Source organism: Phyllostomus hastatus, unplaced genomic scaffold (genome assembly GCF_019186645.2).
Source record: "Phyllostomus hastatus isolate PE091 unplaced genomic scaffold, TTU_PhHast_1.1 phas_scaffold_585, whole genome shotgun sequence".
Lineage (NCBI taxonomy): Eukaryota > Metazoa > Chordata > Mammalia > Chiroptera > Phyllostomidae > Phyllostomus > Phyllostomus hastatus.
In genome coordinates this window covers 8177161-8200733 of record NW_025334037.1, presented here as the reverse complement: position 1 = coordinate 8200733, position 23573 = coordinate 8177161, and the positions used below count along the sequence as shown (strand labels likewise).

At 55.0% G+C, this 23573-nt stretch overlaps 1 protein-coding gene across 1 annotated transcript in view; it reads right to left on the bottom strand.

The window, feature by feature from the left end:
* Positions 1-5356: 5356 nt before the first annotated feature.
* OTOG (otogelin) overlaps positions 5357-23573 on the bottom strand; it is a 71438-nt gene continuing 53221 nt past the window's right edge. Inside the window, exons 37-56 of the mRNA XM_045825506.1 lie at positions 22892-23063; positions 22383-22528; positions 21733-21822; positions 20850-21033; positions 18394-18614; positions 18012-18150; positions 16522-16716; positions 16097-16312; positions 15419-15523; positions 15117-15224; positions 14613-14714; positions 13052-13150; positions 11897-11937; positions 10821-10896; positions 10528-10706; positions 9643-9747; positions 9350-9469; positions 8266-8311; positions 5677-5756; positions 5357-5557 (exon numbers count right to left, since the gene is read on the bottom strand). Coding sequence (XP_045681462.1) covers positions 5357-5557; positions 5677-5756; positions 8266-8311; positions 9350-9469; positions 9643-9747; positions 10528-10706; positions 10821-10896; positions 11897-11937; positions 13052-13150; positions 14613-14714; positions 15117-15224; positions 15419-15523; positions 16097-16312; positions 16522-16716; positions 18012-18150; positions 18394-18614; positions 20850-21033; positions 21733-21822; positions 22383-22528; positions 22892-23063 — 2625 coding nt within the window. The remainder of the gene's footprint in view (positions 5558-5676; positions 5757-8265; positions 8312-9349; positions 9470-9642; positions 9748-10527; positions 10707-10820; positions 10897-11896; positions 11938-13051; positions 13151-14612; positions 14715-15116; positions 15225-15418; positions 15524-16096; positions 16313-16521; positions 16717-18011; positions 18151-18393; positions 18615-20849; positions 21034-21732; positions 21823-22382; positions 22529-22891; positions 23064-23573) is intronic.

Sequence of the window (23573 nt, the reverse complement as noted above, 5' to 3'; positions counted from 1 at the left end):
CTCCCCTCCCCTCCTCTCCTCTCCCCTCCCCTCCCCTCTCCCAACCCCCCTCCCCTCCCCCCTCCCCTCCCCTTCCCTTCCTTCGAAATAAACTTTTGTATTTGAACCACAGGAAAGGTCTGACTTGCTGTACATTAAAAAAGAAAAAGAAGAGGAATTCTGTCACCTTTTTTCTTCCATCTCCCTAAATGGGACGACCCAGGAACACAGGAAGGAGAGGGTCTGGAACTCTGAAAAGAGGGTTGGAAGAGGAGAACTTCCTGCTTCTGGGAGAGAGATTTTCTGGGGCAGGATATGGCCAGTGAACTTACACACATAGTGTTTGACCTTCAGTTTGAAGTTGCTCCTGTTTGATTCCGTCTTTGGTTGCCATCTCCCTTCCCCAAACCACCAAGGTAAGTGTGTGGGACTCTGTGGGGACATGTGAAAGGTAGGGCCACACATGGGTGAACAGGCCATGGGGACCCGGACCCTGAGGAGGAGGCTGAAGTGGGCGCTGACACAACTGACCGGACTGGCAAGGAAAGGGTTACGGGGTCTGTGAGCGGGATTGGCTCCCAGCTCAGTGAGGGCAGTAAAATCAGCATGTCGCCTCCAATTTGCTGTGGCCTGACCTTGAACGTGAATCATTCCATCACAATGTCCTTATTGATTTCCACAGGAAGAGGATTAAACCCAGAAAATTGGGGCTGGAACTTGAGCCTGAAGCAAGGAAAATGGGATGGTTCTGGGGCTCAAAACCCCTCGTGTTTGCAAATACGTCACAAGGGGCTGCAAGCTGGGCAGCCGCCCAGCTTGATACCAGCTCTCTGAGTGGCTGGGTCCTGGGCTTCTGTTTCTTCCTTTTTAAAAAAAAATTAAATTTATTGGGGTGACATTGGTTAACAACATTATATAAGTTTCAAGTGTACAATTCTGTAATACATCACTTGTGCATTACATTGTGTGCTCACCACCTGAAGTCTAGTCTCCTGTCACTGTATATTTAGCCCCTTTATCCTCTTCATCTTCCCACAGTGTGCTTCCGTTTCTTACCTGTCTGGTGTGTGTGACCTCTGGGGTTTTAAGTCATGCACAGAGAGTGGGGAGGATACAGGGGTGTTGGGGGAGATGCGATAGGTGCCCCTGTCTACAATGACAGCCTTGGGACCCTCAGAACCAAAGAGGCTGTTCCAGGACCAGCACTACCATTGAACCAGCTGGCCCCAGCAGCCCATTGGGGTCTTCCTCAGCCCTGAAAACCCTTCAAGGGGAAGAGACATACAGGTGAGTGTGTGTGTATGTGCAGAGGTGGGTCATTCTGTGGGAACTGACCCACAATTTCCTTTCTTCATTCAACCTATCCTGGAGAGCCCATTGCATCCATATACAAAAGGGCTATATAATACTTTATGGTATGGCTGGATATACCAGGTTATTTAATCACTCTCTCTTTTTAGGCATTTAGTTATTATCATTTTTTTTAAAACTTAAGACCAAGCTGCAATAAGCCTCCTGGCTGGCACATGTATGAATTATTTCTTTAGATGCTGTGTTAGTTTCCTATTGCTGCTGTAACAAATTACCGCTAACTTATGCCTTATAACAACACAAATGTATTCTTTTACAGTTCCAGAGGTCAAAAGTCTACATCAGTTTCATTGGGTTAAAATCAAGGTGTCCCTTCTAGAGAGTCCAGGGGAGAATCTATTTTCTTGCCTTTTCCGGATTCCAGATGCTGTCCACATTCCTGGCCGGTGGCCCTTTCCCTCATCTTCAAAGTGTCACTCCAGCCTCAGCTCCTGTTGTCACATCACCTGTCTCTGACTCTGATCCTCCTGCCTCTCTCTTGTAAGGACACTTGTGATTACACCGGACTCTCCTGCATAATCCAGGAGCCTTAACTTATTCACATCCACGAAGTCCCTGTAACTGTGTAAGGGCACATATTCAGAGGCTCCTGGCACCAGCCAGTGGACATGTTTGGTGGGCCCCGGTGTGGCCTACTCCATCTGCCTAGAAAAAGGATGGCTTAGTCAAAGGGTGTATGTGCCTTTAATATAAATCGACATCTCTGAATTGTATCAATGAGAACTCATATCAACATTACTAGTTCTAGCTTTTTGAGGGCAATTGGGCACCACTGATTAGGATTTAAAATCCTTACCCTCTCATGTCCTCCCCACAGTGTGGAGCAAGGTATCGTGCTATTGGTGGTTTGATTGTTAATCTTTTACTAAAGTGTCTTAGCCTAAAAGAATTGGTTTCCCAGGAGGCAGATGGAGGAGCAGGACTAGGAGTTTGGGCCAAAAGGCTGGGGTGGGGAGGCTGGCTTCCAGGAGGAGCAGGCAGGAGGAGGTGCCTGGGTTGGAGTGAAGATGAGGAGGGAGATGAAAATCCAGGATCACTGCAATTCCACGATTCCTCCGAGGGGGTGTGACCACCAAAGCTAGGGCCACCTGTAACTACAGGGTGGGGGTGGAGCAGGTGGCCTAGATGCTGGTGCCAACTGGAGCCAAGGCGGGCCAAGCCATCAAAGCTGGGTCACTGGCAACAGATAGGATGTGAAGAACAGGCGTCTGAATGCCCGAGGCCACCCTTCCAAACTGAGGCTGCAGAAAGATGTTCGGGCCAGGGCTGGCTTTACCTGATGCCGTCTGCCTGTTTACACAACGGCTGACTAGAAGCAGCCCTGCCTGCTTGTCCCTGGATGTAAGCAGATGGGAGTGGTGGGGAGGTGAGTGGGGAATAGCTAGGAACATGGGCATTCCAGCAATGACTGGAGAAACCACCTTATGTCCTAATCTAAACATCTTGCTATATAATCGAATCAGTACTGTACAATCTGTTCTATTTAAAGGTATGTTTGAAGTCAAGTTCTGCTGAGTTGAGGGTTTGAAACTGCATCTGAAAGCCATTGATATGTGACCTAGATGCTCAAGTTGTGCTGAGAAAATGCCTAATTACGAGCCTTTGACCATCATGTGATGCAGAAGCATGGAAGCCCTGTTCCACCCCATCTTTGGCCACAATGATGGGAAATCAGGAAGCATGATGTATGCATTTAAGGCTCTAGCTGTGCCTCTAAGTACTGCTTTAGCTGCGTCTCACAACTTGAATGTGTCGTAATTTCACAATCACACAGATCGAAATATTGCCTAGTTTCCACTCTGATTTCTTGTTTGATCTATTGCTTAGTTAGAAGTGTGTTTTGTAAGAGGCTGCACAACTCTCTTTTCATTAGGAAAAATCTCAGAGCACATATTAGCAGACAGATGCACCGTGAGCAGAGACACTTATGAAATAACAACCAGAACTTCCAAGTTTTAGCTCCCAAGGGGATGCTCCATCCCTCCAGTCCGGGTGAAGCTCTTGCACCCTAAGCACTAATTCAGACCCTAAGGTGTCCCCTTTTATTGGCAGGTGCTTCCTCAGACCTCCCCTCTCCAACACCTCCCCACATGGGACAACCAGCAAAGCATTCTCCACTTGCCCCTTCGATGTGCTAAAGTTCCCTAAGTTGAAAGGCCACAGAGAACCCCATCCCTGGATTCTCCCTAACCCTAGCACAGGCAACAGTGGTTGCAAAAACATACTGAGCTCTGTGAGAGAACAATGGGGAAGTACATGCAGAAACCCTGAGAGGCCAACCCTCAGGGCCTGCCCCATTCACATCCAGTGTGGGAAACATCTGTCCCTGGGCCCCCAGAACTGGGGCCATTCCTCAGACCCCTCACCTGGGTGCCACCTCCCCAGTTCCCAATGACCTCTTCCTTCTCCCCGCCCCATCCCCTAGGAGCCAGTCTTTTATCAGTTCAATTCCACCCAGCAGACGCCCACTGAGGGCCTGTCCTATGTGGAACACGGTGCTGGGCATGGGTGGGGAGAAATTTGGGGTGACCTCCAGGGCCATATAACAGGGTATTATCTTCACAGCTGAAATTCCTTCAGATTCAAAGTGAGCCTGACACCCTCAGAGATGCTCAGAGTCCCGATGTCTTCCCATGGTTTATTGGATATATAAACAGAATACAGGTGTAGGAACAAAGAGGCTACAGGGACAGTGGGCGACTGTCCTGGCACAGAACCCTAACCCCGGCCCTAGGGGCATAGGGCAGCCACATGTACCCAGATATATAGGACGGTGCTGGGGCCTATGCATTCTGCTGTTTGGATCCCGCAGCACAGAGTGGCATGGTGGTGTGTGTTTGGGGGTGCAGGGAGGTCGCTGCAGAGGAGGATGTGGAGGGGGGCCCTGACCCTGATTTTAGGTGAGACACTCCGGTTCGGAGACAAAGTTCTGGCAGACGCTCAGAGACTCAGACTGCACACACATAGGGCCTGCCTTTTCCACTGACAGATGCTCTCCTGCTAAACAGTCCCAGGAAGCAGTGAGCGGAGAATTGACGGAACCACAAAACCCACAATGAAGCCCTTCCAGGTGCCAACTTTGATATGTTCTTGGACAAACAGCCACTGCAAAGCCAGGAGCTGCCCTTGCAGGCTGAAGGTACCCATTCACCACCTAAAGCCCTTGGAGGGGTGGGCTGTCCACCAACACTGAGAGTTGTGCTGGATCCCCGCTGAGGAAGTCATTCCCTCCCATCACCACCCCATGAGGGCCAGCCCACCAGCTAGGAAAGCCAGCTTTGGTGGATGGGGGTGGGGCGTGATTATGGAGCAGTCATGGACATGCTCTTCTAAATCTTTCCCGCATCACAATGTCAATAACAGAATACCAGGGCATCCCTCTTGGGGCTCAGGGGACTTGAATGTCACCGAGGCCACTCCTCAGTCTCTGGGGCTGACCCCACAGATGCTGGTGAGACTGTACCCAGGAACCTGCCCGTTTTGTTTTTTGGAATTCCAGTTGGGTGGCTATATGCAGGCCCGTGTGTTGTGATAGAGGTCCCCTTCCTGTAACTGTGTCTGTGGTTCTCCATGGCCAAGAAAGAGAACGGGCCCCCACCTCCTGACCCTCACTTGGTCTTGGGTCCAGCTCTGGTCCCGGCTACTCAGGAGAGCCCTCACTCTCTCTGTCAAGCGCACTGCAGCCAGAGTCACAGATGTGCAGGGGCTGCTGCCCCAGTTCTAGGGCCCACTCCAGACCCCGAGCCACGGACAGAGTTGAGTTCCCCAAGCCCTCAGCTGTGGCACTTTCCCACATGTGGAGGGAGGGCAGCAGGAGAGGGAGCCAGGATGGGTGGGTGTGGCCTGTCCTGGTCACTCTCTGTGCCTCTGTAGGTCATTCCACGCTCAGCACAAGCCAGCTCTCCACACCTGAAGTGCCCCCCCGCCCACCACACACAGGTCAGCTGGAAGCAGAAAGCGGGATGGCAGAGGTGGCCCAGCCAGCCTCTGCCTTAGCCCCCAGGCCTCAGGACCACTGGCAGGCGCATTCGGTGGGCTCCTGCACCGTGTAGGGCACCCAGGTGGCGTTGGTGGCACAGAAGAGCTGCACGGAACGTCGCTGCAGGCTCACCTCTCGGCAGCACTTGCAGAAGCGGGCATAGGCGTTGATGTTGTAGTTGTAGATGCTGGCGGACGGGCACCTCCCATCACAGGACACCAGGTTCACCTGGGTGTGAGCGGGCCCATGAGGTGGGCTGTGTGGCCCTCACCGCCACCCCCCCCCCCCACAAAGACCCCTCCATCCCATCTTTGGCTGCCCTCCACCGTCTTGCAGGTGCCACGCACAGGGGTGTTGCTCCTGCATTCATTCTTGCGGATGGTCATGCGGATGGTCACTTTCTTGCAGGAGCGCCCGTCCTCTTTACCTAGGGGGGCAGGGTGGGTGAGGCGGCCGTGGCTGAGATGTGCTCCCAGGGGCAGCAGGATGGACTGGCAGGGTGCAGTTAGTGTCATGCTGGAAGGTCCCTTTACCAGCGTTAGTGCTCATGCAGAAGAGACCCTCCCCATCAGGGGGGAAGCTTTCAACTCAGTGCCCTGGAAGGAGGTGGTGGCAGGGGAGACAGAGGAAGATGCCTGGGGTGGCTTGTGGAGCTCTCGGCTAGGGGAGAGAAGGATCTGGGGACGGGCAGGCTGCCTCCCCAGCCCAGTCCCAAAACCTGTCTCGAAGATACTGTTGGTGAGCTCCGCCCTGTCTAAGTTTCAGCTTTTCTACTCGAAAGGGCTTCTGGCCTTAAGATTCCACAGTTCCCTGAATGGGTGGGAGCCCCAGTCCCTAGCAGCAAGGTTGCACACAGTAGGGTCGCTTGGTTTCCATATCTATCAAACAGGGCCAGGTGGTCACCCACCTCACACAGCCATTACAGGGATGGGAATTGTTCCCTCCGTGTGTAGTTTCCTCTGCTTGAACCACACCTCCCACAGACAGCAGACCACGCCTCCCACAGACAATGGGCCACGCCTTCCACAGGCAACGGACCCTGCCTCACACAGACAGTAATTGCACGGCTCATCCAGGCCCTCGCCTGCTCAAACATCTCCTTGCCAAGACCTATCCTGAACCCCTTCTTGAAATGGCAGCTCCTCTCCTTCCACCCAGACCTCCCTCCCTGACCCCTCTTTGGCCAATTTCTACCCAAAACACTGTCACTGTCCAGTCAGAGACACACTTCTCATCATGCTGTTGAAGTGTAAGCTTTGTGCAGGGGTGTCCAGCCTTTTGGCCTCTCCGGGCCACACTGGAAGAAGAGTTGTCTTGGGCCACACATTAAATGCATTGTGACACATAATCACAAAAAAAATCTCACAGTGTTTTCAGTAAATTTACAACGTTGTGTTGGGCCACATTCACAGACGGCCTGAACCACGTGTGGCCCGCAGGCCGCAGGTGGGACACTCTGCTACAGCCTTCTTTTGCACGGCCCTTTTCACAATTTGTTGTGAGTTCTGTCCTCATTCTACATAAATATTCACTTTCACATCTCCAAATATGGATTTGTATGTTTGTGTTCTTTTTCAGAATGAGGCCCTCCAAATTGCAAAAGCTTCAGTCTCCGTAAAGCCAGACGCATCCACTCTGTTCTATACTATATTTTACTGTCTCGTCTCCCCCACCAAAGTGTCAGCTCCATGGGGCCTTGCTGTGCTGTGTCTCCAGTGCCAAGAACAGGGCCTGGACTCGCTCTGTGACCCCAGGGTGCCTGCCGGAAGTGGGGGACTCCTTTCTTCTGGCCTCTGGGCTTCACCACAGCAGGTTTCCCACCATGCCGGCTGGAGCACTTCTGGTCAGAGCTAAGCTGACCTTGTCATCCCTCTCTGCTCTCAAGAGGCAGGAGAACTGAGTGTTGTCCTGGCCGTGGTCCTCTGGGTCCTGGACCAAGACTGGCTGAGTGACCAGCGGGAGCAAAGCAGTAGCAGCTTTGGCATTGGTGGGTGCCAGGTGAGTGGGCAGTGCTGAAGCATTCCCATGCAAGGCCAAGGGACACAGCTTACTACCCAGCATGCACTGTTGGCCGAAAGGCCTTTGCCAGAGGCAGGGAGCAGGGGTGTCACATAGCAGAAGGGACGTTGTTGGAAATAGCAATGTGGCTGCCTGCTTCCAGTTCCATGGGCTTCCAAGAGGAGTACCTGGGTGGCAGTGGACACTAACCCGTGGAGGAGAGGCAGGGCTAACGGGGACCACGGGAAACAGGGTCCCCGGGGAACCTGGGGAGAGGGACATGGGTCGCAGGTCACACGGGAGCACAGGGGACATTCAGGGAACATGAGTTGTTGAGGCACTGAGCCCAACTTCCTCGGGGTATGTGAGGTGAGCATAAAAAGGTCCAAATCCAAGGGAGGGTCTGGGGCCCTAGGGGGAGGGGAGGCATGTGGGCAAAGGCACCAAGGCTGACGGGGCTGTATGCACATGTGGCTGGGGGCTGCAGGTCCCAGTGGCTGGGTGTGAGGATGGATGCACAGACCTTTCACTCAGACTCATCAGGGAATCTGTGAGCCTGAGTCCCACTCAGGAGTCCCCTCCCAGATAGGGCTCCTGGCCACAGGGAGAATTCCCATGGGGTCGAAGCCTCTGAGCTGGGGTTCTTGGCGGGGGCAGCAGGAGGCAGAGCAGCTGGTGAGCGACTGGCCTCCTGGACCCAATATCCCAGTGTCCCCTGTCTCCAACAAGAAGCAGAGGCCTTGGGTTGGGATAGGAGTATGGGCATGGCCTGCCTCTCTGTGTCAGTGCCTGAGCCTAGTGGTGGGAGGATTATCCTACTCACCCCTGAAAGCCACCACCAGAGGGGCCAGGCCAGGAGCCTGGCCCTCTGAGCCCCAACATGACGCCCTTTCCCCCGCCAGGGCCCCACCCCCTGGGCCTGCACCGTGCTCACTCACATGTCCTGCAGCATCCCTCCAAGGAAGGAACCACTGAGCCCCCAACCTGGAGGAAGAGAAGAGGAGGTGGGTGGGAGAGCCCGTCCAAGCCAGGAGCCACAATCCCAGCAAGAGGCAAAGAGTCCAAGCAACTTGACTCCTTTCCTCCCATGATGCCCCAAGCAGGACCTCCAGGCCCTGCTGGCCATCAGGCATTGGCCAGAGGAAGAAGGGTCTCTGAGCTAGCCATGGGAGAGCTCTGGTATAAGCTGACTGGTTGAGACACTGCCCGTGGCCCCCAGTGAGGCTGGAACCTGGGTTAAGATGGTGCCGGACCCCCAGCTTTCCAGTGGCAGCTCCCCATGTCAGGGAGGGAGGGGTGCAGGGTTCGACCCACTGGGGTGAGCGGCCTGGGCTCTGTCTCAGCCCTGGATGAATGGCCCCTTTCTTCTGGGTGTTGTCTTCCAGTTTCTACAGTGGGGGCAGCTCTCCCTCAGAGCCCTCCTCCTCTCGTGAAATGGACAAAACAACAGATGTGACAGTTCTTTGTAAATAAGTATGTGTGTGAGCGTGGGTCTCTGTGTGTGACTCTGTGAGCACATACATGCATGTACATGTGTGATATCACACGTGTTTCTGTATGAGAACATGATTGCATGTGTATATTTGTTTTCTTAGCTAAGATCAGAAATCTTTGTGTCCAATATTCAACTCAGGAGAATTAGTAATTTAAAAATAGTCCCAATCCTCCAGGAAATCCTTGTCCTTGAGGTGTTCCCACAGTGACAGCTGTCCACACTAGTGCAAAAGTGCTTTGGCCTGTGATGATGTACAGTGTGTGCACTGGTGTACTGTGGTGTGTGTGAGCAGCCGTTGGCCTGTGTTGGTGTGTCAGTAACAGTGTGTGTTTGCGTGTGTCTGTGTGTGGCCCTGTGATGTGTGAGGAGGTGGGGTGTGACGTGGCCAAAGCAAAAATGTTCAGAGATGGGGACTTGGGGTGGTGGGGCAGGCACAGGCTCCGGGAACCCCTCCTGCCTCGCTCCTGCGCGGGGGGCCTCTCCTCGCCCCACAGGCCGTGCTGCTGTGGGAGGAGGCTGGCACTGACCTTGGCACACTCAGTCTCATTGAGCGGAGGGCAGCTGATGGGTGAGCGGACCAGCACGGCGCCCAGGGGAGTGCTGCTGCAGTGGTGGCGGGCACACTCTGCGATCCAGGACGCCCCGGGCTGCAGGGCACAGAGGCGGGCGATGGGGGCTGGTGGCCAGGCGGGTGGCCTGGGCGAACCGATAGGGCATAGCTCCAAAGACAGACTCAGCCCCAAAGCCAGCGCTGCCCAGGACTCTGCCTGTCCCCAGCCCTGGGTTCTGGTCCCAGGTGGGCATTTAAGGGGCTGCATACCAAGAACAGGGAGGTGGTGCCATTGGGGAAAGTGAAGAGGCAGGACACGTTCCTGCAGGAGCCGCAGCAGGCTGCCAGGTCCCGCGGGTGCTCATACTCCTGGTTCTGCAGGACAGTGAGGGACGGGATGGGCCTCGGCACCTGCCCGCCTCCACCCCTGCCTCTCCCACTGTCTGCTTGTCTCTGAGCCCAGAGCAGGGTGCTCTGTGGATGCTCAGGAAGGGGACTCCAGGGCCCTTCTATTTCAGGCAGGAAGGTCATCCCTGTGTCTACCCTAAGACTCCTCTGCTGCAGTCCCCAGGCCCAGCCCCCGTGGACAAAGAGTTCTCCCACCCCTTTCGGACACAACATTGCTGGTAATTACAGGGTCCAGTTTTGGTTCTGGAGAGACCTCAATGTGTGCCCCAGTTCCTGTGGGACTTTTGACAAAGGACTAGACCTCTCTAAACCTCAGTTTTCTCATCTGAAAAATGGGAGCAATTCTAACTCCTGTTATTCAATTAATATTTTTTTAGCCCTTATGAGAAGCCAGTCACTGCCCAAGGTATTGGGCACGTAGAAGTGTTCAATAAATGGTAGCAACGCAAACACAGAAACCAAAGAAGGTGGGGAACGTGCCAGCCATAAAAGGGGCTTGTAACTGTGTCCCTGTGCAAAGCCCCACCCTTGCCAGGCCTCCACTCCCGCTGTTCCCCTCCTGGCCTGGCCCAGCCCAGCCCCATTCTGGCACTTTCCCTGGAGGTCTCAGATGGCCCCCTGATGCTTGCTCTCTAGACTTGTCTAGAGAGTGTGGGGCCAGATGGAAGGGACCTCTGGCTCCTGGAGCACCTAGGCTCTGCCAGGCCAGCCCTCCTGACCCCGCCCCCATCCCGTGCTGCCCCGTACCGCCTCGCAGTGGACATCGCACAGCACGGAGGTGGTGTTGATCTGGTAGAAGCCGGTGAGAAGGTCCAGCACTTCAGTACAGCGGGAGGTGTGGCACACGCCATCTGCCGAGAGCTCCACCACCGTCTGGCCCGGTTGCATCACCCCCAGCTCTCGGCTCAGACACACAGCGGCCTTCACTGGGTGGGTGTGCAGTGTGGCCACAGTCACAGAGAGCCCAGCCCCCGCCCCCGTCCCCGCCCTCGGCTCACCCTCCCTGGCTCGACTCACTCTGGCTCTACCTCCCCACTCACCACATTCGTACTTGGCACAGCCACACACGTTCTCCTCGCTGTGCATGAACTCCTCGTCCAGCTGGGACTTCTCCCACTGGGTGGGGCAGAGGTGGTCAGCACCCCTGTGTGGGGAGGCCCCGCCCACCCTCAGGAGCAGTCTGCCACTAGGCCCCTCCCTCTCTCCTCACAGCGGGTGAGAAAGACCGGCGCTCCTGAGGACCCTCGGCACCCTGTGAGCTCCGTCACCCTCCCACAGAGGGAGAAATGCCCCATGTGACTTCTGAGCTTCCCCGCCGAGGAGCACTCCCCAGCGTCCTCTCCTGGGGCCTGGGGCTCTCGTTCTGAGCGCCCACTGGCCCATCACTGAGGGCCCCATGCATGGCTGCCGGCCCAAAATCTGGTTTGGCTCAAATACTTCCCTTCTCCCTCGCAGATGAAGGGAGGGGAGGATGGGACAGGAGACGAAATGAGAGGAGGTGCCTGCTGGGGCCTAGGGGGGCACATATAACCCAGAAAATTATGTAAAAACATAACTTTAAACATAACTTCACATTTCTCAAAGTATTTTCACTGCCCTCAGGCCTGGGCAGCACGGCGGTCATCGGCATGGCCTCTGAGTCGGATTTCCCCGGACCAGTCCTGGCACTGGGATGTACTAGCTACACGGTCTTAACCTTGGTTTCCTCTTTGTATAACCGAGTTAATCAGAGAATCACTGGGTTGTCGTGAGAACCAATGGGATGATATACATAAAAGCCCTAGGAGAGTTCCTGGCATACCATGAACTCTCAATAACATAAGCTACTGTCATAAGTATCATCATCATCATCATCTTCTTCTTCACCATCTCCCCCACTCCCACTGTCATCATCGTCATAATGAGTCCTCACCACGGCTCTGAAGCACAGTCTCCCTCACTTGACAAAGAAGGGCACTGTGCCCAGAGAGCAGAGCTTGGGACAAGAAGGCTGACTTGCAGTCCGAGGCTCCTCGCACTGGACTGAAGAACCAGGGCCCACACAGGAAGGGACGGACGCAGAGGGAAGGAGAGGGAGGCAGACCAAGGAGAATGAGGAGAGGCAGGGTCTCCATACCAGGTGGCACCGGGGCATCGGGATTGTGTCGCAGTCACACTCTGAAAAACAGGAGGGGCCAGGACCCACCTCACCGGAGATATCCAGGTGGAAGTCCCCCTGAGCCTCCAGGCCCTTCCCTGCAGTGCACCCCCTCTTCCAGCCTGCTTGCACCCCCCACAGGGGCTACACTCCCCTGGCTGGGCAGGTGGGACAGTCAGTAATGGGTCCTAACGTGGAGTCCACAACAGGTGTGGAGGGAGAAGGAATGGACCAATCACAGGTGCCCTTTAGTCATCTGGCTTCTCCTCTCCCCAGAGCCCATTCTAAAGCAGATGTGGGCTGCACCAGAAACAAATATGGCAATGGTGACACTTCTGACCATCTGCGTGCCCCAAATCTATGTTCCAGCAAGCTCAGCCTGACTACTCCGAGCCTCCACCCACTAGCAGGTCCAGTGCTGAGCTGGGAGGGGAGGGAGCTGACTGCCGAGGCATCAGTAGCGAGCCTCAGGGAGCCAGGGCCCTAGGTTCAGCGTGGGGCGCTCCAGGGCAGCGTGGCTGTGAAACACGCCTCAGGGAAACTCGCTCACGCAGCAAATGGTTCTAAGTGCAGACTGTATGCCGAGCTTTTCTCTGTGCTCTGGGAACAAAGCAATGACTAACACCGACTAAAACCCCTGTCCTCATGAAGTTCACATCTGGGCTCGGGAACAGACAAGCAAAATATCCAGGTGCAAGCCAGAGTTTCTCAACTCTTTTTAAAAACAGCATTTTCATATACAGCTCCCTGGTGCTCCTTATTAGTCACTGATACTCCCGCCTGCTTCCCCAAAGGTGAATTTTAACAAAATTATGTTTACTGTCAGAGAGTCGCAATAAAGACTTTTTAAATGGGGGAAAAAAAAACCTTTCTGAAACAAGGAACTTGCTCTTTTCCTTGTTTCATCCTGGGGAGAAAAGATGCAGGAAAGCTCTGCACTCAGAGAGCAGATGCAAAGTGGGAGGAGGGAGATTTCGGAGGCTTCTCTCTGGTGACTCTGGAGAGACAGAATCTGAGCGAGTTGATAGACAGTGGTGGGCCCGTTCCTCCCTCACCCTCACACCCCCCCACCCCCGGGACCTGGAGCTCCATCTTTGGGCCTTTGGGGAGGGGCCTCCCCCTCCAGGGACTTACCGCAGGACTTGTAGGGGCAGCAGCGGTCTGGGCTCCACACCTCCACGAGGGCCGTGCCCATGCCACACTGCACGTGGGGGCAGCGGAAGTGCTCACACACTGTGTGGAGGGGAAGCAAGGGATGCGTCAGCCGCAGGCAACTCAGGGCACGAATCCTCAGAAATGCACCTTTGGCTAAGGGGCAGGTACCTCCCAGCTTCTCCTTAGGTGCCCCAATGTCCTCAGGCACTCTCCCAGGCTGGATTTCTGGAGGACATCTGGGACCCCGGGTTTCCCCATGGATCCATCTCAGGAGGCCCTACTTTTGCTCCCGGGGGCATTAGCAACATGGCAATGGCGGAACCTCAATGTCACGCAACCAAGCTTCCCCCTGAGAGTGTCACCCTGAGAGCAGCAATCAGAGGGGAGCCAGTGACCAGGAACCTGTCCCTCTGTGGGAGAGTTTCCCTGTCCACCTGTGGGAATCACCCCCCTGTAGCCCACCCAGGCCTCCCTGCTTCAGTCTAGGGCTCAGGCCCCCCTTCCTCCTGTTCCCCAGGCAGGTGTCTCTTAGCCTAGGATTCCTCAGCCGTTCTCATGTGCTGAGAGACATATGTCTAGGCACAACTTTTTCATGGGGAGGGGAGGTGCAAGGGTCAACGCTGAAAGGGAAAGACTGTAAGACTTCCTTGATTTATTTAAAAATTATTGGCACAGGTAAGGATTATCAACTGGTGTTTCAAAAAGTTATGAAGTGGAGGGGGAGAAGGGCAGCATGGGTACAGTGTCAGAGCAATGGGTTCCTTTCTGGTTGGAAGAGGAAGAATGTCAAGGTCAGGCGGAGGAACGTGACGGTCGTCGCCCTGATGCCCGGCCGAGGTTAACATCAGCCCTAGCCGCTCGGCCACACAGCATGCGTCTCCTGCCGGGATATGCTATGAAGCTCGGGTGCAGCCCAGGTAAAAAAGTACTTTAATGGACTCCACCAAGTCTTCATTCTAACTTTCCGCTCGCAGGAAGTGCACAGGATAGAGGAGCGAGGGAAACAGTTCTAAGAGGAAACAAATGGGTAAACCCAGAAGGCGGGGTTTTCTGCAGGACCACAGCCCAGGCTCTACAAGTTAGTGTCTCACAGGAAAAGGGGCCTGTGCTGGATGAAAAGACATTAGAGAGACATAATATTAATGTGTGGTCCTAGGATGGGTCTTGGGTGGGACAAGCCAGGAGGATTGTGGACTGGGTATGATATAACTTAAAAATTTTATTAACATGGAAAAGTAAAGGACACATTTTCATAGCTGGTTAAAAAGAGTATGTGCAGGAGAGCTCGTTTTGGTGAGCCACACATACATGAAGGATACCTAGGAGGTAGGAAGGTAGTATTTTCACTGCCTCATATTTACTTGGATTTCGCACTTTGTACAAGGCACCGGACAGTGCTTTTGTAATGAAAGTCTAGTGAAGGCTGGGACAAGGTAGTAACACCAGCAGTCCTGGGGTGGGGACTTGGTGAGGGACCTGGTGGCACCGGAAGGTCCCAGGAGCCCCTCCCGGCCGCGGCCCCTGTGCAGCTGGGACTCACCGCACTGGTACAGGGGGCAGCAGAGCTCCGTGGTGTTCCTGTCCACGGTGAGCGCCTCCCCCTCCTGACACTCGGGGATCGGGTCTGGACAGTCGTCGCAGCCTGAGAGGGGAGAGGGGCCTCTGCTGTCACAGGCGGCCCCCCCGGGGGAGGGGCATTGGCAGGGAACGCGGGCTGCTGGGTGGGGACATGTCGGAAACCCGGGTGTGTGCCAGGGGCAGACTGTCACAGCAGGGTTCCGTGGGCCCGTGTGAGCGGTCCCGGAGTCGGAATTTGGAAGTTCTCCCTTGTGTGCACCTCGTGCTCGGCCACCCATGGGGTGAGGCGGGGATCCGTTTCCTCATCCCCCTACGCTTTTCTCTGGACAGCGATCTCACCCATCTCCCTGTGCCCACCCCACCAACCACCCCCACCCTGTCCCCCCAGCCGCCCAGGGAAGCCGGGTGAAGAAGGACTGGCTACAGCTGGGCATGCACGCTGCCGTCTGATGCCTCGTCCACCTACCGCAGAAGTAGGAAGTGCAGCATGTCTCCCCCAGGCGGCCGGCGATCAGGATCTGGTCCGGGCGGCAGCTGGGGATCACCTGGGGCTCACACTGGTCTGGGTCGCACTCTGGGGGAAGGACAGAATTGAGGTGCCAGGGGCAGACCCTGCCTGGTCACGATGGGATCCCCGCCCTGGCTCTGCCCTAGTCTCTGGTGAGAACCCAGTCCCCCGAACTGTCCGTGCTCCCCTACCCCAGCTGTGGGGCCCCCGCTGCCCCCAGGTGGCCGGAATCCCATGCTGCCTGCCCTGGGGTCTCTCACCACAGCTGTAGCTGGGGCAGCAGGAGTCCTCCTGGAAGTGGGTGATGAGTCCGTGGCCTGGGCGGCAGGTGGGGGCAAGGCCCTCGCACAGAGTCTGGTTACACACTGGCCGGGGAACACGGGGCCTGTCACCAGGAGGCCAGGCTTCCTCCACCCTCCAGCACTACGCAGCCCTAGACACCTGGTACCCATTACACCTCCCAGCCCCCAGTAGTCATGTTCCTAGAAGGAGCCTCTGAGGGTCACCCAGAGGGTCTAGGACTTGGACACAAGAACAGTCAGAGTTAACACTCAATGCAGTGGGCCACATGCAAGCTGCTGCTGTGGATCAGTGTGAGCTTCGAGCAGCAACCCAGAAGGTGGGTCTACGGTCAGCCTCGGGTTAGAGAAGAATCCACTAAAGCATGGAGGATGTTAAATGATCTGCCAGCATCACGAGGCTGCAAGGTGGTGCAGGAAGAGCCCACCAGGCTGCCTGGCTCCAGAGCCCAGGCCTTTAAGCCTTGCCCACCCTAAGGCATGGCCCTGTCCCCCACGAAGCATTCTTCACTCCCCTCAACACACCCCCCACACAAGACCCTTTCATGTTCCCAGGCCTTGTCCTACCCATCAAGGTCAGAGCAGAGCCTTTTAACTGTCTTACAGTTAAGGCTGAGGGAAGGGAGTGGTGGGACTCACCACAAACAGCCCCCAGGCAGCAGGGGTCCTCGGTGGGTACCAGCAGGACCACCTCCCCAAAGCGGGGACAGCTCTCAGGGCGGGGGGGGCCTGGGCAGTCTAGGTCCACGGGGACAATGGTGTCCTGTGCTTGGCAATGGTGCTGGCAGCATCCGCTGAGGGAGCTGTTCCAGAACTCCCCCAGGGCCCGAGGCACCCCTGTGCTGTCCGTGCAGGCTGCAGTGGGGGACATGGGGGTACAGAAGGCTCAGGAGGGTGGGGACACCCAAACTGTTCCAGGTCCGACCCTCCCTGGGACAATGACCACTCCAAAGCAGGCCTGGAGGGATACAGATGGGTCTCAGCTGCGGGCAGCAGGAGGGTGAAGGGGGCCCTAGGGTGAAGCCATCTTTGGAGGGTCCCACCCCGGGAGGGGAGGAACCTACCACACTTCTCCTCAGGGATGCAGAGCGCCGTGTGGCGGCGGTGCAAGATGGTGCCCTCAGAGCAGACACAGCCCTCGCCCAGCACCTGGCACTGCTCCGGGTCCAGTGGGCCCAGCAGCCCGTCCTGGCAGGACTCGGGAGGCTCACAGGCCAACACACAGGCCTGGTAGGTGGAGTCGCTGGAGCACAGGAAGGCTGCAGGGGCACAACAGGCAGAGGGCAGGGTGAGGAGGGGCCTTGGGGCACCAGCTGTGACTCAGCAGACAGTGCAAAGGGTTTCGTTGCTGCTTTCCTGTAGATCAGGATCAGCAAATGAAGTTGTATTGAAACACAGCCACATCCTTTCATTTATCTATTGAGTCTGGCTGCTAGCATACTACTGCAGGGGCAGAGTGGGTGGCTGTGATGGAGGCCATGCAGCCCCAAAAGGCCTCAGATATTTATCTGACTCTTCACAGGAAATATTTGCCAACCCTTGTTCTAGATCAGAGTTTCCAAGCTTTCCTGACTATAAAAACTAGGTTTCCCATCGTGGTCCAATACACGTGTGCATGGAGAACAGTGGTCCTCAGTCCTGACAGACAGAATCCCCTGGGAGCTTCTGGACGCCCTCACTGGGCCCGCCCCAGACCAACAGAATCAGGGTCTCTGACTGTGGCCCCCAAGCATCCCTGCTTTTGAAGTTCGCTGGGTGATTGATTGCAAAGGGTAGCCGGAATTGAAAACCATTGACATATTGAAACGAAGAACGTCTTTCTTGAAATAACACGTAATTGTTCAGGTGTAGTACCCTCTAGTATTTTCTCTTCTATTGCATTTTTCAAATGCTGGTGCTGATGCCCAAAGCTGATTTCGTAACCACTGCGGTGAGATCCACAGTTTGAGAAATGCCACTCTAGATGGCATTGTCTTTTCATCTTTTATCCGTCATGTTAGAGGTGTGGTCCTCCTGTGAGCAGCCTTTCTGGGTGTGTTCAAACCACCTCAGGCCAGTCCACCCCTGCCTGCCCCCCTGAGGCAGGGCTAGTGGGGGCGGGACAAGGTGGGCCTCCCCGCTATCTTTAAGGAAGGAGGAGAGAGACTGAAAGGAGTGGAGGACGATCGACAGCAAGGAGAGAGGAACCAGCAGATGCTGGACCACAACCACATGATGAGCGTGTGGGGCGCACTCTGAACATAGCAGAGGGGGCTGTTACTGCTGTCCCCGTTTGACACATGACAGACTCAGAGACATTAAATAATGAGTGAATACATTAGAGTTACCTGACTTACTAATATAAACTGTAATAAAAATAAATTTGTTAGTTTATTAAAATATTTTTTGGCTTATTTTTCAAGTATGTATGAAATTGTTAATTAATGTATTTGAATGAGTGAATAATTAAATCGGGAAAGTCTAGACTTGGACTCGGGACTGTAAGCCCTTTCCCACTCTGACTGTGGCAACAAACAGGCAACAGAGGAGACCCCCATCTTGCCCACCAACTCACGGCAGTAGTCAGAGCGCCGCCACTCGATGCACACGTGGAACTTGTGGCACATGGCCACGTACACCGTCAGGGCCACACAGGGCTGCTGCACGTACTTGGTGTCCCGGATCCACAGCTCGCAGAACGACTCTGGGGAGACCTGGGCACGTGCATCAGGCAGGCTGCCTCCCCGGACTCCCCGCACCCCAGGCCCCGCACTCCACAGCCCTGCCCAGGGGCAACCATGAACCTCTGCAGGCTCCCAGCTAGCCCCAAACTCAACACCTCTGGGGAAGTCACCCAAATCTGCACCTCCCCGCCCCGGCATTGGCCCCTCTACAGGTAGATCCTGCCATCCCAGCCAAGAGCCCCTTGCCCCGCGCTGAACCCAGTCGGCACATACAAAGGTGTGGCAGGCGCTGAAGGTGCCGTTGGACAGCATGCGGATGCAGGGGGAGCAGTCGGCCGTGGCGCAGCTGTCTGACCGGAAGCGGGTCTGGCCTACTGAGGTCAGGGAACTGGGCACCTGCCAGCTGTCCAGAAAGGGAGCAGGGTCCTCGTCCTCACCCACCACAGAGCCATCCTCCAGGGTGAGGTCATTGGCTGGGTCCCCATCACAGATACCTGAAGGGGGCAGAATTATCCAATAGCCATAATAATTGCCACCACCCCCAGGCCCCCAGCTGTCACTCTGCATATTCCTCAAAAGAATTCTTTGAGGTCGGTATTAGTATTATCTCATTTTATAGATGAGGAAAAGGAAGTACAGAGAAGCTAAGAAACCTGCTGTGCAAGAAAATGTTTTTGTTCTAAATACATAACTAAGTATTTAGGGATACAAAAATACTTTCAAATGGTTCAGAGAAAAATCACACATATATAAATTGTATATGCATAGAAAAGTACATAGATATGGACATATAGACACATATATAGTATATATCTATACCTTTATAGAGAGAGAGAGAGAAGCAAGTGAGGCAAAATGTGAACACTTGGTAAATGTGGGTAAATAGTACATGGAAGTTCCTCATGCTATTTGGTAACTTTAAAGTTGGACATTATATGGAAATTAAAATTTTCTAAAAAAATCTGCTTTAGAGATTGCTAACTAATTATCACACTCGTTTCCTCTTCTTCCTGGGCAATCCACTAACCTATTTTTCCCAGGCTTCCTTGCAGTTGGTTGAGACCATGTGACTGAGTCCCAGCCAATGGAACATGAGTAAAGGGGCTGGGCACCAGGTCCAGACCTGGTCCAGAAGCATTTCCCAGCTCTTTCCAACTCCCTTCAGTGGAGCTGGAAGCTTGTGTTAAAATGCAAAGCCACAAGATGGAAGGAATCTCCACTTGGTAGTTTATATGTGCAAGAAATAAACTTCTGTGGCATTAAGACCCTGAGCTGGGGGCAGGCTGAAGTTTATCTGGTAGCTGCTGGCACAACGTGAACTTCCAACTTCATCTCTCACACTCTAGGTGCCAGGCATGTGCTTCCCTGCCCTTGACTTTGCTTAGGTTGCTCCCTCTTCCTGAAACACTTTCTCAGAAGTCCTTCCTTCAAGGCGCCCTTGGAGGCACTGCCCGTGACCTTCCCAATTCTGCATAGCAGGCTTTGGTCTCGTTCTCTGAGTATAAAGACTCATTTTCCTTCAGATTCTCGCTCTCCCGGCATCCCCCACATTGCCTAGCAGAGGGCCCAGGGTACCAAGCGGTAGTCTGGACAACTAGCTGACTTCTGCTCTGACCCCTCCTGCTACCAGTGTTGTGAATATAAAACATGATTTAAAACAATTTTACCAATGGTCCCAGGGATCCCATTTTTGGTCTTGGCATTGAGTCACCAAAGGGTGTCACAAACAGACCCCAGGGGGGAGTTGGCCTGCAGGTCAGGGCTGACCACAGCACTCTCTGCCAGGTGTGAAGAGCAGAGGGAGAAAGTGGTGAGAACAGGATGGTGGTGCTGGTGGCGACGGTGTGTGTGCAAGGAGAGACGCTTGTGGACGTAAAAACAGAAGCTTCATCAAACAGGGATTTTCTCTTTTTTGCCTCCTGGTCTGACCCCAGTGATGGATACCTGGTAACTACACATTGTACAAATGAAAGAATACGCATGAAGCAGACTTATGTGTCTGCTTATATTCAAGGGCAGAGGGCATTTTGAATACAGGGATGTGAGTGTGAATGAACAACATAGGTGCAGATTTATGGATGGAAACCATGCAAGTATGTGTATGTGTATGTGTAAAGTATGCCCATGTCACCTACTGTCATAATCACCGCAGCCTGTCACAGAGTACCCTGTAGAGGCCCATGCCCTTCTGCCCCTACGGGGAGCAGCAGTCCACACTTGGATTCCTCCTGTCCACCGTCTGCTTATCAAAGTACATCCAGCCCCTTAGGGCAGTCATGCTCTTGCTGAAGAGCACTACTTCTAATGTGTCGTGGCAGCTCTGCTGTGTGACCTTTAGCATGCCACTTAACCTCTCTGAGCCCCCTTTCTTTTCTAGTTCAACGACCACCTCTCAGAGTTATTATGTGGGTGACCTGGAATAAGTGAGGTCAGAGTGTGGAAGTGCTTTGTGAAGTGCTCAGGCACATGCAGACGAGAAGGATTATCTGGTATTAGGAAGCTATCGGAAGCTGACAGACAATCCCGGCTGAAGTGACAACTGGCCGAAGCCAGAGCCCTGCACCGTCTCCCTGCCGGCAGCTTCAGCCCCAGAACACAAGACATTAGGTCTCTCAGCCCTGACAGCCCCACTGCCCCCCGCCCCCTGTGGCCTGGCACTCTGTCCCAGCTTTCCCTGGTACAGGGGAACCTGTGTCCCCCACCACCCCCCCGGCTGGGTCCCATCTCACCACACAGGCCACGGCCCTGAGTCTCGCTGGCTTTGCTGGCCTCCAGGATCATGAGTCCTGAGCTGTGGAGCCACTGGATCAGGATGTGTGACGGTGTCCGGATCACATACATGTGGCCCGTGTCCTCAATTCTGAACCCATACCTGCTCACGGGGGGCCACACGAGCTGCGAGTCCACAGTCACCTTGGGGGATGGGTGGTATGCAAAGTGAGCACAGCTCGTCCGTCCGTCCAGTCATCCATCCATTCATCCCACAAACAGTTCTTAAGCACCTGCTGTGTGGCAGGCTCTGTCTCGGGCACAGGCAGCCAAGACCCAGTCCAAGGTGGCATGGAAGGCTCTGAAAGCCTTTCGATGAGCACAGAGCAATGACACAGGAGATGCCACACCCAGAGGCGGGCTGCATCTCCCTGCCCTCACTAACACGGGTTCTGGGCCCTTCCGATCATCCTGTTCTTTCCTCACTCTGCTCGGACCATTGCTTCTGAGGGATCTTCCCTGAATCCCCAGCCTCCGGGCTGGGCACTCCTTCTTGGGGGGTCTCCCCATCTCTGCACTGACCACTAAGACAGAATCCCTCAGAACAAAAGTGAACAAGTCAGATATTTTAACCCTAATTATTTAAGGCCATAGTCTCTTGGCATTCTTACTTCCTCTCCATCACTGTATTCCCCCTGACACACTTCCTTCCTTGAAAGTAGGGTGGACACAAGTATTCTAATTAAAATCACTTCAAATACATCTAATTTTGCATTATATTTTTTAAGAGGTCCTTCCCCACCCAGTCCCCACTCACGAATAAGCTTCTAGCCCCTTCCCCCCGCCGCACTGCCCCCCACTGACTGCTGCCTGCCTGGAGCACCAGCACCTCGATGCACTCACCTTCCGGCTGAAGCGATCGATGATGACCTGGTGGGTCAGGTGAGTCACATTCAGCATCACCAGACAAAACGGGGGCCAGTTCAGGTGCCCCTGCAGAGAGAGCCCAGCCTCGTCAACCTGGAGCCCAGTCCTGCCTCCGCACCCTGGTGAGCGAGTATGATCACAGTTTTCCTGCCCCCATCCCTGACACCCCTTCCCAACAACATGCCAGGGGCACCCATGGGTGCTGTGCAACGGTGCAGAATCCCATGGGACATTTTTGGCTCCACCCGACCTCATGCAGGCTCCACCACAGACAAAAAACCCTGCCTCATCCCATGGGCTCATGCGGGCATCCTGGTAGGTGATTCCTGTAACGGTCACCCTTGACCAGGCCAGATGTTGGGAATGGCATCCCAGCTCCTCCGCACCTCAGCGCCAGCCCACACTGACGCTAGGAGCAGCTGGGGATGGCGCAGGCCCCAGGAGAGGCCAGCAGGTGGCAAACTCCACTGACTCTTTCCCCGTGAGCCCATTTAGGGAGACAGATGGAGCTTCTGAGTCTATCTGCACCTCCGACATCACTCAAAACCCAACTCACTGCTCCATCTCCCCTCCAGACCCAGTCAGATCCCCAAGGGCTGGCAGAAAGTGAAGCCGGGGACAGTCACCAGGTTGGCGCTTTTGCAGTCAAGGACGTGGACTGTGACCATTTCATCTGGGCTCTGGCTGAGGACATAGATGGCCTCCTTGAACAGGGCTGCGTGGCTCCCATCAAAGGTTACAAAGCTCAGATCAGGGAAAATTGAGCATCGGCCTGGGGGAGGGCACGAACAAGAAGAATAAACAGATGCCTTCATGGTGAAGGAACCGTGCTCCTGAGGAACACGGATCAGGTGCCTGAGCCTTCTCCTGGGTGATTCAGAGACCCTGGAGGCCTGGGGCGGGGGGTCCACACAGAGCAAGCATCACACAGAGATCAGAGGTGGCAAGGATAGGAAATCTGCCAGGCCAAGGGTCACACTGAGACAAGCGGTCCCACAGGAGGTCACATTCAGGCCGGGATTACCCTGAGGCCAGGGTGCACCCAGGTCAGGGGCAGAGGTCACGCTGGAGCAGGGGTGCAGGAGGACACAGCGCGAGGAGGACACGGGAGACCCCAGTGGGGCTCAGGACTCACAGGCACATTCCCAGAAGGGGCAGCAGCGGTCCCCGCCCACTCTCACAGCCAGGCCCAGGACCCCACAGCGAAGCGGCGCGACGTCCTGGGGACAGTGTTGGGACTGGTTCACTCGGATCAGCTGGCCCTCCAGGCAGATGTGACGGACGCACTCCTCCTCCTCCACGATTGGCTGGGGCACAGGGCAGAGGCACAGTGTGAGTGCATGAGTGCCCATCCAAGAAGCCAGAGCCACTCGCCCCCACCCCAAGCCCGAGGGCACGGAGCCCTTCCAGGTGCAGGTTCTGGTGGGAGGAGAGCCTGAGGTTAAAGCACTGGGGAATGACGCGCTCCTTCTCCACCCACGGAACCTGAGGGTCATGAATCTCTCTCTCTCTCTCTCTCTCACACACACACACACACACACACACACACACACACACAGAGCTATCTGAGCGCTCACAGTCTCACACACAGGGACACAGACGTGCGCACCCAGTCCCATGCAGGTGCCCAGACACAAACATGACATGGACACACCCACGTTGTCACACTCTGGGCATCCCACCAAGCCACCCAACTAGCCCCTGGCCCCCCAATGGGGCACAGTGTGAGCCTATTATGTTATCAGGCTCCAGGGGCTTGAGGCAGGGGTGAAGACCGTGGCCGAATCCCATCTCATGGCCTGGCAGCTGGTTAAGAA